The 17362-nt window shown below is 27.4% G+C and overlaps 1 protein-coding gene across 1 annotated transcript; it reads left to right on the top strand.

Annotated features, from left to right (window-relative positions):
- Positions 1-381: 381 nt before the first annotated feature.
- LOC122719621 (feline leukemia virus subgroup C receptor-related protein 2-like) lies at positions 382-6978 on the top strand. The gene is made up of 8 exons (XM_043945584.1): positions 382-671; positions 744-1007; positions 1922-2153; positions 3274-3511; positions 3752-3963; positions 4138-4241; positions 4821-4931; positions 5579-6978. Exons 2-8 carry the CDS (start codon positions 796-798, stop codon positions 5904-5906), a joined length of 1437 nt encoding a protein of 478 aa, XP_043801519.1. The 5' UTR covers positions 382-671; positions 744-795; the 3' UTR covers positions 5907-6978.
- The last annotated feature ends 10384 nt before the right edge of the window (positions 6979-17362 follow it).

The following is a 17362-nucleotide window of genomic DNA, read 5'->3' as shown; positions in this document are numbered from 1 at the left end:
GCCAAGATTAATATGTGTTTGCATCGAGATCATGCTGTTGATGGATGTCATAAAAGAGTCTTAATTCTTTGTCACGAATTTCACGAAACCTCTAACCGGTTTAACGCTCAAAATGAAGGGAAAAATAAAAGGAGGGCAAAATCGGCAAATTATTGGACAGAGACGATGAGGAGGGAGGATGTATCGATAAAGTGATCGATAGACGATCTCGCGATCGGCTCGTGATGAACTGAAGTATGGATCGATTGGATTCGTAGCTAAGATCGACGCGAGATGCGATAAAAGTCGCGATAACGACAAATACGGAAGATAGCCAGTCGCAAATATAAGACGATCTTTTGTTTAATCGCGTATCGAGATAAGGCGATGGCACTTGTGTGTAGACACACTGTGTTCTGATCGAGATGGAGACGCGATTATTTTGAATCCAGTTCGAAGAATTCGCTCCTCCGTGCATGCAGAGTCTGGGTTATTGGTTTCGCTATTGAAGGTGATGAACACGAAGGTTTTCGAAAAGAAATCGTGAAAAGTGTGCACCGGATTCTCTGTGAATGGAAAAGATTGAAGTTTCGTAAGTTCTTCGATCGAAGAGGAACACGCGTGAAGAATTCGAAAAAATTTATAGAAGAAAATATTTAGGTTATAGAATATGAAAAAATTCTGAGAGATAGGTATCAGATTTTTAGATTTTTAGATTATACATATATATAGAATTTGTTGATAAAAATTTTGATCGTGTTTAGTTGTTTATTCGTTTAATTAAATTGAGAGGGAAGATTGACAATTTTTGAAAGGATGAGAATGACGGACGAGAAGGATCTGAACGAGGTATTGTGCGTGAAGAATGTGGTGAAGACGATGAATGGGAATGAGAAAAATAATGGTAATTCGTTGGAAACGAAGATTTACAAGAAACGATGGCTGATTCTGGGTTTATTTATCGTGTACACGGGAATGAGCAACTTCCAATGGATTCAATATTCTATAGTCAGCAATATAGTGAGCAGGTATTTGAATTTTTATTTTTTCGAATTATGATATATAACATTTATATAAATTGAAAAAATTCTCAAAAAGTATTAAGAATATTTTTTAGTATATTAAAAATTTTTATTTTGTTGAAAATTTTGTCAAAAGATATCGAAACATTCTTTTAAAATTAAGTAACTTATTAATTTATTTTTTTATTTTGTAATTTTTCTTTTTTTTGCATTTATTATATCTCAAAATAAAGACTTATATTTTTTTGTATTTCTGAGGAATTGAATTATAAGACAAAAACTTGTAACGATTGACCTAAAATTTTCCTCTTGTTCTATCAAAAATCAAATAAAAACTCGTAATATGTTCGTCATCTACGTTAAAATTAACTATTGACTTTTTAAACAAATTCTATATATATACTCTCGATACATTCTTCTTAATACAAAATGCAAACAGATAATGTACAATAGAGTAAATAAGCAAACAATAAAATGTTTCCATTTCCCAAATGACAAAGCAAAGATAACGAATTAATTCTTCCAAATTAGCATGTTTTTCAATATCATATTTCAAAACATGTAAAAATATCTATATGATATCATTTCATTTAATCTTCTATAACATTTTTGGGTCCATTTAAAAATTATCAACATTTTATTTTCAATTGTTATTAAAGAAACATTTTAATAATTAATCTAGAAACAGAGATAATGAATGAACTATAAATTTTTTCTAAATCTCTGAAAGACTAGAACATTGAAAAAATTTCAGATAGACAAAATAGACTCAATGATATTACATAAGTTAAAAAACTTTATTTTCTTACTATGGTTCATTAAAAAATTGGATTTGACAAAATTTGAATAAATTGAATAAATAGAATTCAGCAATATTAAGAAAGAAAAATTTGAAATTTGAAAGTAAAAACATTTCTCAGGTACTATGGAGTCTCTTCATTGGCTGTCGACTGGACAGCAATGGCATTTATGGCTTATTACCTGATTTTCATCTTTCCTACCACGTACATGGTGAACCGATGGGGGCTTAGATGGAGTAACATTATAGGATGTTGTATCACGTGCTTTGGTTCGTGGATTAAGGTTTTATCTGTCAGTCCTGACAGATTTTGGGTCACTTTCATTGGACAATCCTTGGTTGCTTCTACACAGGTTAGATTTCATTCATTTCAAAAACAAATAATAATATTTATTCAATTTATCTTGTAACGTAAAAAATATTTATTATATTACAAAAAATAATCGCTTCGATCTCTTAAAAAAATAAACCAGAAAAAGTATATTTATAATTATTAAAATCGAAAAGCAAATAAAGTAAGTTTTAATAAAAAATCATTTCGAATAAAAATTAAACTAGAGATTTAAATCGATTTATCTTATATATCCTGGAGAATAAAATTAAAATCAAAAAAGAAGAAAAAAAATAATTATATTTATAATTATCAAATGCTAAAAAAAACGATAATGGATAATTCGAATAAAATAAAAAAAGTAAACAAAATTAAAAAAAAAAATAAAAATGACATGCAATTACGTGGTACAAGTGATATGACTCTGTTTATATCAGACTGTTCCAGTTACAAGTAGTATAAAACAAGATAAGCGACACAATAAATCAATCAGTAAACAACGGTTATAATATACGACTCGAAACACAATCGATTATATCTGCATTAATTATTATTATTTCGTACACATGTTTAATCAGTTTGCACGCGTAATTTTCATCGAAAATATTTAAAATCGAGTTTTCACGTGTTTCAAGGATTACACTCGCAGGCTTTGCCCAAACAAGAGAGATCGAACATGTTGCAATAATCGGGCGAATCACAAACATGGTAGAAACGAATATGTGAAAATGTGTCGTAAATTATTGCTAATGCAAGGAATTACAAGTCTGGTCGAACTTTATGCACCATGGATTTAACCCGGAGGCACTATCTCCGTAGAAAGATTTATTCTCGTTCACTGACTGCATTTCGAGTTTAATGAAACTTTTGTGACTTCTCTTCCGAGATATATTGTTATTTCCAAGTCTATGGAATGATCATCGTGCGATAAAAATAAAAAAAGAAAACGCAACATTTATTTTGAGATATTATAAAGAAGTAACAATAAGTCATCATTTTTATATAATTTATATATATAATACATTGTGATCTTATATAATCGAATACGTGTTTCTTAATTTTTTTATTCATTAATTTAATTGCGTTATTATTTATAAATTAAGCGTTTTTTATTTTTATTATTTATTATTTTCTCGTCTCAGACTATAATTCTAACGTTACCCGGACGTCTGGCAGCGCAATGGTTCGCCGCCGACGAACTTTCCACGGCTACGTCATTAAGCATTTTTGGCAACCAAATGGGGATAGCTTTAAGTTTCTTAATTACACCGATAATCGTGAAAAATCACGAGAATCTAGATGATATTGGCGCTGGCTTGTCGCATCTGTTTTGGGGCGTAGCTATCATCTTAACAGTTGTACTTATATTGATCGTAATACGTAAGTTATTTCTAAGAAAAGAATCATTTTTTAATTTATAAATGAAATATCGAGAAAATCCTTGGTATTCCAGAATTAACGAAAATTCCTTTAATAAGATTTATAAATTAATAAAAATTCTTAAAATTATTTTGATAATATAATTATTTGATTTTTTTTATATAAATTCATATAATAATATATATCTAAAGGATTCTAAAGGAATATAATATATACGAGGGAAAATTTTATTCTGTACAGTATTCGAGGACGATCCAAAAATACCACCGAGTAAAACACGAGCTCTTCAAAAATTGAATGAAATGCAGGTCGAGGAAAGTTTGATAGAACCAATTAAGAGATTGTTCAAGAACAAGTATTATATGTCTCTTTGCAATTCGTATGGTTTGAGTATCGGTGTTTTAAACGCCGTGGGAACATTGTTGAATCAAATATATCTCGTGCATTTCGAGGTGAGCTGATTAAAACGGTATAACAGTTTTTGAGCAGCATTTGAGGAATATTTATTCTTCTTATCTTTAAAAAATTCGAATTTTAGAAAGAATATTGGATGTATCGACGTAATAAAGGATTAGTTATTCTTTTTATGAAATTTTATGAATTATGAAACGTTGAACATTTTACAGAATGGTGAGGAAGACGCGGGTAGAATCGGTTTGGTCTTGATCATTACAGGGATGATAGGTTCTGTCAGTTTTGGAGTGATTCTCGATAAAACGCATAAGTACAAGTAAGAAAATTTTTATGAAAATTTATCTTCCGCTTCTGTCAAATTGTTTTCTATTATCTTCTTCTATCGTTGCATGAATTTTATTTTATTCTTCTTTATTATTGCCGCTTATTGGCCAAAGAATTCTGGATATATATTTCAAGCAAAGTTACTGTCAATAATTATTGAATATTTCAGATACAATTATTCTCTATCAAATATTATTTTATCCATTAATAATATTAAATAAAATAATATAATGTAAGATCCATTTTAAACGATACGAAATGAAAAATATAGGAAATATTTGGAGATCGTTTTAATATTTCAATATCAATAATTTAATCGAATATTCGATAAAATTAAAGATAAATAAATACGCTTGAAATATATACACGCATACATTCATCAAATTTTCACAATTCAATGTTTCTAAATTCAACAATGCTAATCATATTCATTTTAGTTATAGATATAAGAATGGATCAACCTTTCGATACTTTCACTATTTTAACATGCGCTTCGTATATTTTTTTTTATATTTATATGTATCTTTTTTTTTTAATATTTTTTAACGAAATTGGACACATATACTTTCAGGGAAACGGCTGTGGTCGTGTATTTTCTCTCGCTCGGCGGCCAGATATTCTTTTCTACCTTCACGTTCCTCGAAATGAAATGGATGGTGTATTTGGGCTCCGTTTTTCTAGGGTACTGTATACAAATACATATATCATCGTGTTTTTATTAATATCGAACCATTTCAAATTCGTAAATATTTTTTTGAATATAAAATATTTAATATAAAATTAAATTTTATTTCATTCGCGTTTGTTAATTATTTTATGAAAAAAACGAAATCTTGGTATTTTATTAAAACTTGGTATTTTATTAACTTTAACTTTCAGTGGATTTAGCTAATTATAATAAAGAATATTTATTTTTTTTTTTTTTGGTAATTAAAATTGAAATTAAAATTAAAAATAAAACATAATTGTACAATAACCAATTTTTTTCCAAATCAATCTTTTCCAAAATTTATAACTCTCGATCAATGATTTCAATTGATATCGAATCACCAAAATTAATTTAAAAAAAATAAACGGAAGAAAAAATTAATAAAACAGAAATGGAAAACAAAAATATAATTTTATACAATTAAATATTTATCATCTTCATCGTCAATTTCATATTATTATTTTATAAATAACAAATTTTATTTTCCCTTTAAATCATATCGCAAATTTCAGCACTTGTTCATAATCGAAAATTGTCCTCCAAGAGATTCTCTTTCCCCTGGAATTCATTCACTTGCAATTGATTCCAATCCGCCTCTAAAACGCAATTACTTTCCGCAGGTACTTCTTAGTCGGATATGTGGCCTTAGGATACGAAATGTGCGCGGAATACACGTATCCGGAATCCGAGGGGATAACGGCGGGAATTTTGAACGTGGCTGGAAACGTTTACGGGATTGTTCTCATTCTGATAATGGGTCGGTTGCTCGAGGTATACGGGGATATTCCGGTGCACGTGGGCCTTTGTGTAGCGCTGCTCATTGGGTTTATCATGACCATGCTGACGAAGGATGTGCAAAGGCGTCAGGATGCCAGAAATAGTGTCCATTATGTCGGTGTTGAACAGAGTGAAAAGAGCAACGAGCGCAATGGACTCGAGAAAAATTGATTCTTAATTATCGTGTATTTTTTATATTAACTATATTAAATGTGATTAGAAACGGATTGATGAATTTTCTCGGTTTCGTGAAAATCGAGAGAGGAAGAAAAATATTATTTCTTATGAATAATATGAGAAAAAATATTTTATTTTAATTCCAATTTTATAGTAAAGAATTGGTAAAGATAATTTCGTGATAGTTAACTAGACATTATTATAAATTGAAACAGTAAAGGAATATATAATACGATCTAATATAATGGAATATAATGAAAGATGTATTAAACTATTCGTTTTAATCCTTTAAGAATTGAATCGATATAACTTTGCTACATGTTTTCCACTATCCATATTTTTTGTAATAAATAATGATCCATATTCTATACCTCATCAATGACTATATACAGGGTGAACAAAATAATTTGATTTGATTTTCAATAATATTAAAAAATATTTTAAATTAAAATTGAATAGTGCAGACAATAATGTAGAGATGTAGAAGATACATCATATGAAGATCAAGTTTGTTTTTTAAATGAAATCACGTAATTTTGAATGTATTAATGTATGATTTCTATTTTCTTACCTGCAAACAATTATTTATTTCAAGAAAATTATTATTCTCAAGAAAATTTTCAATAAAATGATATTGATATCGAATATCATAGTTCGTATGGATTGGAAGAGTTCATTGTCATGAAAGGATTATTACTAGACTGCATTTATATAAGAAATTTAAATACACGAAAATATACACATAATATTTTCTTAGTTGTATTCATAAAAATATGAATTTGAAAGAAACATTTGCAGTTTATTTATTATAAATATTATTATAATAAAGATATTCTTCTTTTTATACATTTGTATATAGACAACTCTGCGATGTTTGAATGAAATAATTATTGTGAATGATTGCATGGACGACAGAAGATGTAATAAATACATCTAAAGGAAGTAAATGTAATTAATGAGAAAAAAATTTTAATAAATGTTTGTGAAAACATGGATTGGATGCATATAATGTATATTTATACCATATATATAATGTATTAATAATAACATATATAATAATATATTATAATGTTGGAAATTAATTTAATTTAATTCTAAATAAAATTTCTTTTTCTCTTTCTCTCTTATAAATTTGAATGTAAAAATAGAAATTTTACAATTTTAAAAAATATTAATTTAAAAAAATTCGTACAAATATGAATAATTAATTAAAATAGTTAATTAATAAAATCCTGAGAATAAAATATAATAGTTTGACAACAGAATATTTTGTTCAACGTTACTTCCTGGTTTCAATTTTAATTTTGTATTCAACGACATAAATATATTGAAACCACGTTAAAAAAAATATATATTACGAGAACTTCTAATTGATCCGTCAATTTTAACAGAAAGATTCTCGACGCGAGGAATAAAATTGTTTAATCTCCTCGAGGCAACGTTTGCAACGGACTGAAATTTAATAAACGTCTGTCGGTCCAACCAAAAGAACGCCATATTTTTGCCCGAAAATTCCCTCATTTTTCTCCTTGAATTTAGAGATCGACATTTACACTGCCACGCTGAAATCTAATAACGCTTGCCAATTTTGGCTAATTTTAATTATATGTATAATGCAAATTATTTTAATTAGACGACTTTATTGCTACTTATATTCATGAATAATGTATATGTTCAATATAAACTGGCCTCATAAACGCAAATTGATCGGAATCAAAATGGAATATCGTGAAAAAACAAATTTAAAAAAAAAATGTTAAACAAATGAAATAATCGTTGCAATCAAATATATCGAATAAATTATTGTTTCGTTCATTGATAAAAACTTTCTTCTTTCCTTTAATTTAGAATCTAAAAAAAAAAAAAAAACGAAAACAACGATAAATAAAAATTTTCACACGTTTGCTCGATATTAAAATAATTTAATAATAATTTTTTTCCAAATTAATTTTCTCGCGTCTTAATCCAATCTAAGAAAAGATTTAACGATAAATTTATCGAATTAAACGTGAAAAAATTAAAAAGATCAAAAATGATACAAAAAAAAAATGAAATGCAAAATTCAAGAAAGAAATCACATGTTTACCAATACGTACGATGAAAACGAACAGATTGACGAAGGGATAGGAGCAAAGAGTACGAGCTTTTATCGACAAGGAATATTCATCTTTCTGTTTTCAGGTAAAAGGCACCGTCGTGGCCAGGTCGTAGTGTGCAATGTGCATTGCGCCTGACACGTGACATGACGCGTGCACCACTTGTTACTCGACCAGAATACTTGATATACTCGATCAGAGAACAAAAGTACCCAATACGGAGTATTATATTTTGCGCTTTCGATCAATCTGGCACTCCTATCTGTCCGCCACAGAACGTTACGTAGATCTCATCTTGACGCTCGGACTAGACATTACTCCACTACTCGTTTATTTTTATCGTGTCTGTCGAAGAATTCATCGAGAGAGAAAAAAAAAAAAGACTGTCTTCTATTGCAAATTGATATTCCTTTTCTGAAGATCCTTGCATCGTAGGATTTGCTGATAATTATCAATATTATTTTCCTTTTTTTCCTTTGGGAAAATTTTAAATTGAATTATATAGAATACTTAATATATTCGTGGAACGTCTTAAGAGGATCGATTTTATTTTGAAAGCAAAAAATGAAAATTGAGTCGAGGTTATAATGTTATAATATTAATATTATAATTATGAATAAACCAACTCAATCAACATTTTTTTTTACATCAATTTTCTTATACAAACTCTTTATTATACCATAACATATTCTTTATGGTCTATTAACCAAGAGATAACTATAACTAAGATAAAATTTTATCTGAGAAGAAAAGTAAACGATTGTACTTTATTATCGATCTAATAATTCTTTTATTTATTGTCCCGATAATAAATAGCAGTGTACTGTAATAAAACATTTTCTATATTTTTGTTCACCAATGCATATTACCAATGAATAATTTAATTAAAGGATTAAAATTCAACAAATATTTAAGAAGAATCCTATATATAGTCCAACATGCTCTACACTATTGTTCAAACCAATTAACACAAACATGGATCAATTGAACGATTGAAATTGTCGCGAAGAATGTCTCGTATCTCTCGTCTTTTTCCCTTTTCTAAGTGCAGGGTGCAGCCAATGTCAAACACATCCCCTGAAAAAGATATTGATCTATTGACAGCATAAACGTGCACGAAAGGGAGGGTTTCGTTGAGATTGCGATTATCACAAAGGGACTTATGGATTACCGATAACGGGGGGGGCTGGAATGAAAAGCGGAAACGACAGGTCACCACAAATGGACTCGAGTGGACGTAGATCGATAGATTCCATTTAATTCATACGGGCACGCGCCCCCTTTCCATGAAAATAAATGGAAAATTTCGTATAAATATTCTATTCCTCGCTTGTGCGCATTGGCTTGTTGATTTGTTTATATGTGACAATCGATCTTTATCCGTTGCATTGATGAAAATTTATTCTGTATTTTGATCAATTGAGAATGAATACGAAGATGGATTTAAATTGAAGGTCAGAAAAATAATTAAAGTTAAAAAAAATTATTCTAGATGAATTTTATATAATATTGTTAAATGTATAAAATGTTGTACAATATTAGTATATGATAAATGTTTTCAAAAATTTTAATCTATTTGAAGAGAAATTTAATTATGGAAAAGATATACTTGTATTGTTTTATTACGAGAATATGTATTTTATTAGATAAATATCCAAGGGCTATAGGTTGTTATTATCTTTCTTGCATCATACGTGATATTATCGAATCAAAATGGAATTGAGATAATAGCATTACGAAACAAATTATAATTAATTGTAATGAGAATTAATTGTCTTTGAACGTTCATACGAATTATTATCATGATCAATCTATAGATTTAGATTTATTTAGATTATTATTGATTTAGATTAACGTGGAATATTAAATTGATCTTTAGAATGAAATCTCTAAATAAATGTACAATAAAATATTTCTTGAATTAAAAAAAATACAAAAAAAATTTTAGAAGAATTTCATAATGCATTAAATGATAGATTTATTTCATATCTAATCTATGAATGAACTACTATAAATAATACTAGTTTTCTTTATTCGAAAAACTTAAAAATAATATTATACAATACCTTTATTTTCTATAACTATAATTCTTGAAATATGTCAAATAGACACATTTTAGATATGAAAAATGATGCTGACAATCCCATATTGATTTAAATTATCAATTTAAATTAAACTTCAACTCGTTGCCTATACCTGATAAACTTACATTTCGATCCATGTAACTAATTAATTATATATCATACATCAAAAAATAATATTAAATGACAAAAAAATCACATATTAAACTCGATCCCCAACAACTAAAACGAACGCCATCTAGCGTCGACAGAAAATGGAACTTATTCTCTCGATGTTGCACAGGATTCCTCGCAGGCATCGGGGAGCCGGCAAGTTCTAAGCAGTCCGCAGTCGGAATCCAGATCTGAATCGGGTGAGCTTCACTGTCAATCCGATAATTAGCTTGCATGCCACGTTTTTCGAACGGCGATCGAATTCGTACGCATAAGAGCTGTCGGTACAACGATCTTACGAATTCATAATGGATCCGGAATTCGGGACACGTGCGCCGCTCACGTAAGCCGTGACAAAATTATGTACTACAACGCCGTTATGTACTGCTTTCGCTGCTGCGTTTTAAACCGTTTCCACCTGGACCAAAGAGGAGATTATATTCATCATTCATGGAAATCATGACGGTTCGTCGCGTAATTTCCTGTTACGAATAACGAACGAAGTTGTATGGAAATAACTTTGTGGAAAAATGGTGGTCAATTTGTCGATGTATTTTTAACTTAATGACTCTAAAAGAAGAAAGTAAATAGAATTAACTTGTGCTAGAGTAATTTCGCACAAAAAGTATTGTTTAATATTGTTAGATTAGATATTGTCTTTCAATTATTGTAAAATAAACTGATTACTCTATATTTCATTATTTTTTTTTATTTTTTTTTTAATTTCATTGAAAATTGAAATAGAAATAGAATCAATTATATCTAAAATAATTATGGAAAGAAAGATAACACGTCGACATGTTCATCAAAATGATGATGATAGAAGGAAATGCTGCTTTCTGGAGATTCGTAAAGAAGTTATATTTTTGGCAATTTTTATTAAAAATAATCGGATAATATAATATATGGATGGAATGTAAATTTGTTCTTTAATAATCTAGATTGATTATCATGTTTTAACTAAATATCCTGCATACGCTGTGATAACTAACCGTTTCGTGTAGATACTTATGATATGTTACATGAAAGCAAAGGATGGTTATTTCAAATAATATCCTCGAATACTTAGTCACTGAGTAAATAAATCTGTTTAATCCTTTTATTCTGTTCGAGTTCATATGATTCTATTGTATTTTTAGATTAATTTAAATGTTTTGTGTGAAATTTTATTAAATCAAGTTTTTTATTTAATTTATTTTTAATATATATTTAATGTATTATAGTTAAATTGAATGAACTTTTTACTAAAACTTTTTATTAAAAAGATCATCACATAATCTATATGCACTTTTAAAAGCGTAATAAACATTAATCTTTCGAGGATTAAATTTATGAACGTAATTGAAAAAAAAATTGTTTTTTTATTTTTCAATTACATTTTCGTAAAATATATTCATGAGCATTATGAATCATACTCTACTATATTTTCAAATATCACTGAACTAAAACAAAACATACACATATGTATAATTGGTCCCAAAAGTATATATCCTTTTGAGTACTTATTGTTACTTTATACCGAATATTCAATATGGCCGGATGTATTTGTGATCGACTGTACATGTAAATATCCCTCGAAAGATTAAATCCAAAAAAAAGGAAAAAAAAATTGACATCGAAGTGGTAAGAAGGCAGAAGTCATGAATCAATTTGTCCATTCGTAACACGTAATATAGGTCTGGCATATAGTTACGAAACAGTGAGCAATAACCAATGAAACGAAATCGTTTCGCTACCTGGACGCGATCTCATAAACGTGTGGTCGCATATAAAGACGGATGAAAGACACGGGCAAAAGCCAGTCAAAATTTTCGAAGCGGAGTTAACAGTGTTGGCCAACAATAATGTGGAGAAACGTGGTAACAAGACAATGGATTTGTTATGAGTAGGAGAAACGATTAATAATGTTTCGATCTCGTTCAACGCTCGAATCGTTTGTGTATTTATATATCGCGTATATAACGTTGTGTGATTGAAATTTACATATCTATCGATCCATCACAATTCTTTAAATTTATATTTATTTAATTGTTATTCAAATTTATTGTTATCTCAATGTGTTGTTGATAGACAATTGAAAAACTCAAGAACTCAAAAGGATGAAAATTTATTTTTAACAATTTTTAATTCTTAAAATTAAGAAGAATAAAAAATAAAACATGATAATTAAAATATATTTTTTCATGTAATAAATAATATTTATATTGATTTGATAAACTTTTTATCTCAATTTTTGATGAATTTGAAATACGAATTTATAAAAATTAATAATGGAAGTCAAAAATTTGTAAAATTTGCAGATGTCTTTTCAAGAGTTCTTTTCACCAAAGTTCTTTCTTTTCACGTGTCTCTTGTTTCTCAATTTATTCATAATTTTTACAGATTTGTAATATTTTTTAATTTGATTATTTAATTTCTTTTTATTGGATTTTGAAAAAATATAGAATATATAAGTTAAATAGAATAAAAACGTATTATTTATTTACGAATTTTTTAAAAGCAGCAATTTCACTCCATATTTAATACAAAATTTTTAAATTTAGTACGTGTTTAAGTGATAAATTCCCTATGAGTTGAGCGTTTCTTTGAGAAGAAATATGAACGATAATACAATCTCAAAATAATACTAATTTTCATATTATTAAACTTCTATCTTGATATATGACACGAAAGTTTATACAGAGAGAATAATCTTTATTTATGAAAAAACTGAAATATGGATTTTCATATACGTACACAATAAATCAACAAGATATTCTTCGATTCGCAAACTGAATACATAATTATTATGAATACATAAATTTATAAAATTATAAATTGAAACATAAAATATATGGACTAGTAAAAATATTCTATTAAAATTATTGAAATCATATATGGAAAAATTACATTATACGTTTGTTAAAAAATGAAATTTTGATGGAACAATCATTGAAAGAATTAAATTAATCACTTTTTTTTAATAAATAATATATAAATATAATAAAATCTCTTAAAGTTTAAAATCTTCTTTCTTAAACACTCCGTATTTTCAATATACAAAACTTAAAAACAATCCAAAATTAAAAAATTTATATTCCAAAAAAGTTGAAAGCAGTGGCTCAAAATCTCAAAACACGAATTCACAAAAACGAAAGAGGAAACAAGAAATATATTTCCATCGTTTGTTTTTCAACTCTTTATTTCTTCTATCAACGAATGCTCAACCCCCTCCCCTATCAATCGGGACAATAACGATCAACCGAAACGATCCGAAACGATCCCGCGTGGGAGGAACGTTTCCTTCGTACCGTATTTCAGAACGCGACCAAACCGGAAAAAGGATAAAAAAAGGGAAAGCGCGCGACAGCTAAGCCATTAATTGCTTTTCCATTTTCCAGCTGACCCTCGTGTTTCTCTGTATCGGACTAGCAACGTCAGATTTATCGCCATATAAACCAAGGGGATGGCGCCCTAATGGTCAACGCTTTAATCCTGCCAACAATCGATTGCATGCGTATTACGGGCCCCCTGGATTACCAGCCTATGAACCTCCACGCCCGACAAGCCAACCCCCAATTTTCACCACCATGGCCACCACCCCGCAACCGACAACAACGACGACAACGATGAAAACCACAACGACCCCGCGAACCAGAGAGCCTACGACGCCCTCTACCGACGAAGATTTCGACACGAATCCAGCCTTGGCCATCGCCAACTCCTTCGCCTTTAATCGACCCGTTTATATTTACAACACCTTCCCCTTCTTACCCGGCCAAATATTGTTGAAATGAATCGATTAATCTTGATGCGAGGTGAACTATGATATATTTATAGCATACAAGTAAATGGTGTATGTTTTATGGGGATGTTGGGGAAGTTCGTGTCGATTTTTGGATGAAAATATAGAAAATGCGTTGATGTTGATAGATGGATGTTCAAAAATTGGGATTTATTTAATTAAAAGTACACACTTTATGAAATTGAATTTTGATTTTGATATTTTATATTTTTACTCGATTGAATATCTGAGTTTCTTTTATATTTTGCATGGAAAAAGAGTGAAAGAGAAAGTTTTATGAAAAACTGTCAATGAAAATTTCTTAAATTTTCCTAGAATTTAGGAGATGTTTTAAAAATATCTGATTTATAATGTATTTATATGGTTTTATATAGATAAGATTCTCAAGTATTATTCAGAAGATTCATTGATTATAGAGAAAATTCATAAATATTTAGATAATTCAGCAATCCAATAATAATAGATCTTTAATATTCATTAAACAATTATAGTTAAACTTTTTTTAAAAAAATACATCTGTTTCATATTAAAATATCATCTATAAAAAATATCCACGAACTTTCCAGACAATCTAATTTGTAACATCTACGTATACTATATAATAATAAGATCTAAGATCCAAATGATCAATCAAAGATCCTTGTAAGAAAAAATGGACAGTGTTCCTAATATATAAACATAGAAATATCGCTTTGGAAGATTGATAGTAGTGAATATAGATTGGTGCATATGAAATATTATTTTTTTACATTAGATATTAAATTAAAAGGGATGTAATTTTTTTTTACTCGGTAAAATAAAATTTGTTTTTGATTAAAATTTATTATTAATATTAATTACCTGGAAGTTATAGTGTCTTTTTATTCTATAAATTCTTTATTTTAAATCAGTTAGTCTTGTGAATTATAATAATCGAGATGCTCGACATAGAAATAAATAGAAAAGAAATTATTAAAATGTTAATGAGACGAGATACCAAATGACTAGAATATTAAAATTTGATTCTCTCTCTAATTTTTACCGTATCTTCGTGCTTAAAATCTTTCATTGTAATGCAACAAGATTAGTCCCTATCTATTTGCTATGCGAGTTGTTTAGTATGACGCAAACACCTTTTAGAGAATTAATTTCAGTATATATTCTTTCACTTTCGCTTATTAATTCTGGATAGATATTCTAGAATAATTCTAAACCTAAGCACATATTAAAAATGAATAATTTGTATATGAAAAAAGAAAAACGAAAAGTAAACTAAGAAAAAAAATGAAATTTTAGATAGAAAGAATTTTATATTTGAGGTATTCGTCTTCCTAAAACTAAAAGCTAAAATCTTTAAATGGAACTTTTAAAACATCTTAAACGTATTATTTGTCTATATAAACGTATTATAGTCTGTACTATATTGCTTTTGTTTTTTTTTTCTTTTTTCTTTTTTGATGAAAATATCAAAAAAGATTATTAGGAAGAGTAAAAAGTAATAGCAGAATGTCGAGAGAAACAAGAAAGAGATATGAACATGTACATTAGTATGATTAAATGGAGAAATTTCACTTTGATCTTACTTACAGTTAGTAGATCTGTGATTAAGGCTGTCTGTAATGCAAATTCTGCTTTAACACGAGATATTTGCTATTATGATAAGAATCTATATACATATGTACATCTATTAGAATTGACGATAAGATAGAATCTTGTAGAAATAGGATTCATTGGTAGAATGGTAGAATTGGTAGAATTTATGTAATGCAAACATTACAATACATTGTATCTATTCTATTTTCTTCAATAACAATTGATGATATAATTTTAACTGCAAATTTATAAAATGAATGTTATATTTTTTATTTATTCATTTTCTTAAAATATTGAATTTATTTCTTTTATTATATGATGAGAGATTTACTGAATGATATAAAAGTAATATAATTTTGAAAAAGACAATTCTTTTTATGTAATATAATTTAATATATCTTTTCGTATGCACCAATTTATATAATTCTGTACAGGTTGTATAAATAAAAATGACTATTAGCTAATTAAAAATCTAGTTTGATTGAAAAATTAAAATTTATTAAGATTTTATCGAAATATCTACTTCTTAGAAGACAAAAAAAATAAATATTTCGAATTTTTTCGAATTTTTTTAAACCGTATTCATTTATGATAATTCCAATAATACTTTATCAAAATTGTGATTTATTTAAATTTAATGTTAATTGTTTAAACATATAAAAAGAGTAAAAAAATCTATAAAAGAAAAACCTCGTTCGATATCTTTATCCATTTATTCTTTAAACAATAAAAGGATTAAACCTGGATCGAAGTTAACTTTCACTTCGTCTATATTTGTATTTTTTCGAAATGTTTCGCAGTTAATAACAGCAAATAAAAATTTCAAGAATACTTTGAAAACAATAAGAGAATGAATATTGTTTAAAAAAGGTTTTAAATACAAATTAAATTGTTATCTTAATTTTGATATCTTAATTTCCATCGCATTGGAAGAATGTGTTTTTTCATTATTTTTCAGAACGAAGAAAAGATTACAATTAGTTTTTCTTTTTTTATTACCGTGAAATTTTTTTTTAAAGATTAATTTTAATTGATGGTAATGAATATTGTTTTCTGTATCATAAATAAAAAATTTCCGAATAGTTAATAATAAATAATTAAAACAGAGAAACAGATCTTCAAAGAAAACAAGAAAACAATGGGATGGGTGAAAAGAAGTTGAATAGAAATTTTAAAAAGAAAGATGGAAGAGTAAAGTAAAATAAAACTATAGTGAAATGAATGAAACGAAAATAAAAAGGATTAATGAAATTGAGAAACGTATATTGAAAACTGTTCAAGATTAAAAGAAACAGTGGAAAGTTGAATATAAGCGAGAAATATTGTAGAAGACTTTAAAAAAACCGAAGAAAAGAAAATGGCAGAAAATGGAAACTAAATAAGATTGTAAAAATCTGGTAAAACAGTACGAAAAAAGAAAAAAAAAATAAAAATAAAAATAAAAATTGAACAAAAATAAAACGAAGAAAAATATAATACATTTTATATAATAAAATAAAATTTGTTAAACTTAAATTTTTTTATAATAAAACATAATTTTAGATAATTTTAAATTTTTTATTAAATAATAGAAATATAGTTCACATTTATTCTGATAATTTAATTCATAAATTTAAATTATTATAATTGAATAACAAATTATGGTAAATAAAAAATATTTTTCAGAAATATTTTGTTATATAAATGAATATATTTTATAAATCTACAACAAATTATGAATTTTTTTTTATATAAGTGTAAAATTTTACAAAAATTAATGATATT

The sequence above is a fragment of the Apis laboriosa genome, unplaced genomic scaffold (genome assembly GCF_014066325.1).
Source record: "Apis laboriosa isolate Shangri-la unplaced genomic scaffold, ASM1406632v1 scaffold91_cov154, whole genome shotgun sequence".
Taxonomy (NCBI): Eukaryota; Metazoa; Arthropoda; class Insecta; order Hymenoptera; family Apidae; genus Apis; species Apis laboriosa.
Note: the sequence above shows the minus strand (reverse complement) of the source record. Positions and strands in the feature narration are given on the sequence as shown.

Excerpts from the sequence above, each read along its gene's own strand:
- LOC122719621 (XM_043945584.1), top strand. The coding sequence starts at position 796 with ATGAGAATGACGGACGAGAAGGATCTGAACGAGGTATTGTGCGTGAAG. Across the intron at positions 4,242-4,820 it reads GATAAAACGCATAAGTACAA|GGAAACGGCTGTGGTCGTGT; the intron begins GTAAGAAAATTT and ends ATATACTTTCAG. Across the intron at positions 4,932-5,578 it reads TTGGGCTCCGTTTTTCTAGG|GTACTTCTTAGTCGGATATG; the intron begins GTACTGTATACA and ends TACTTTCCGCAG.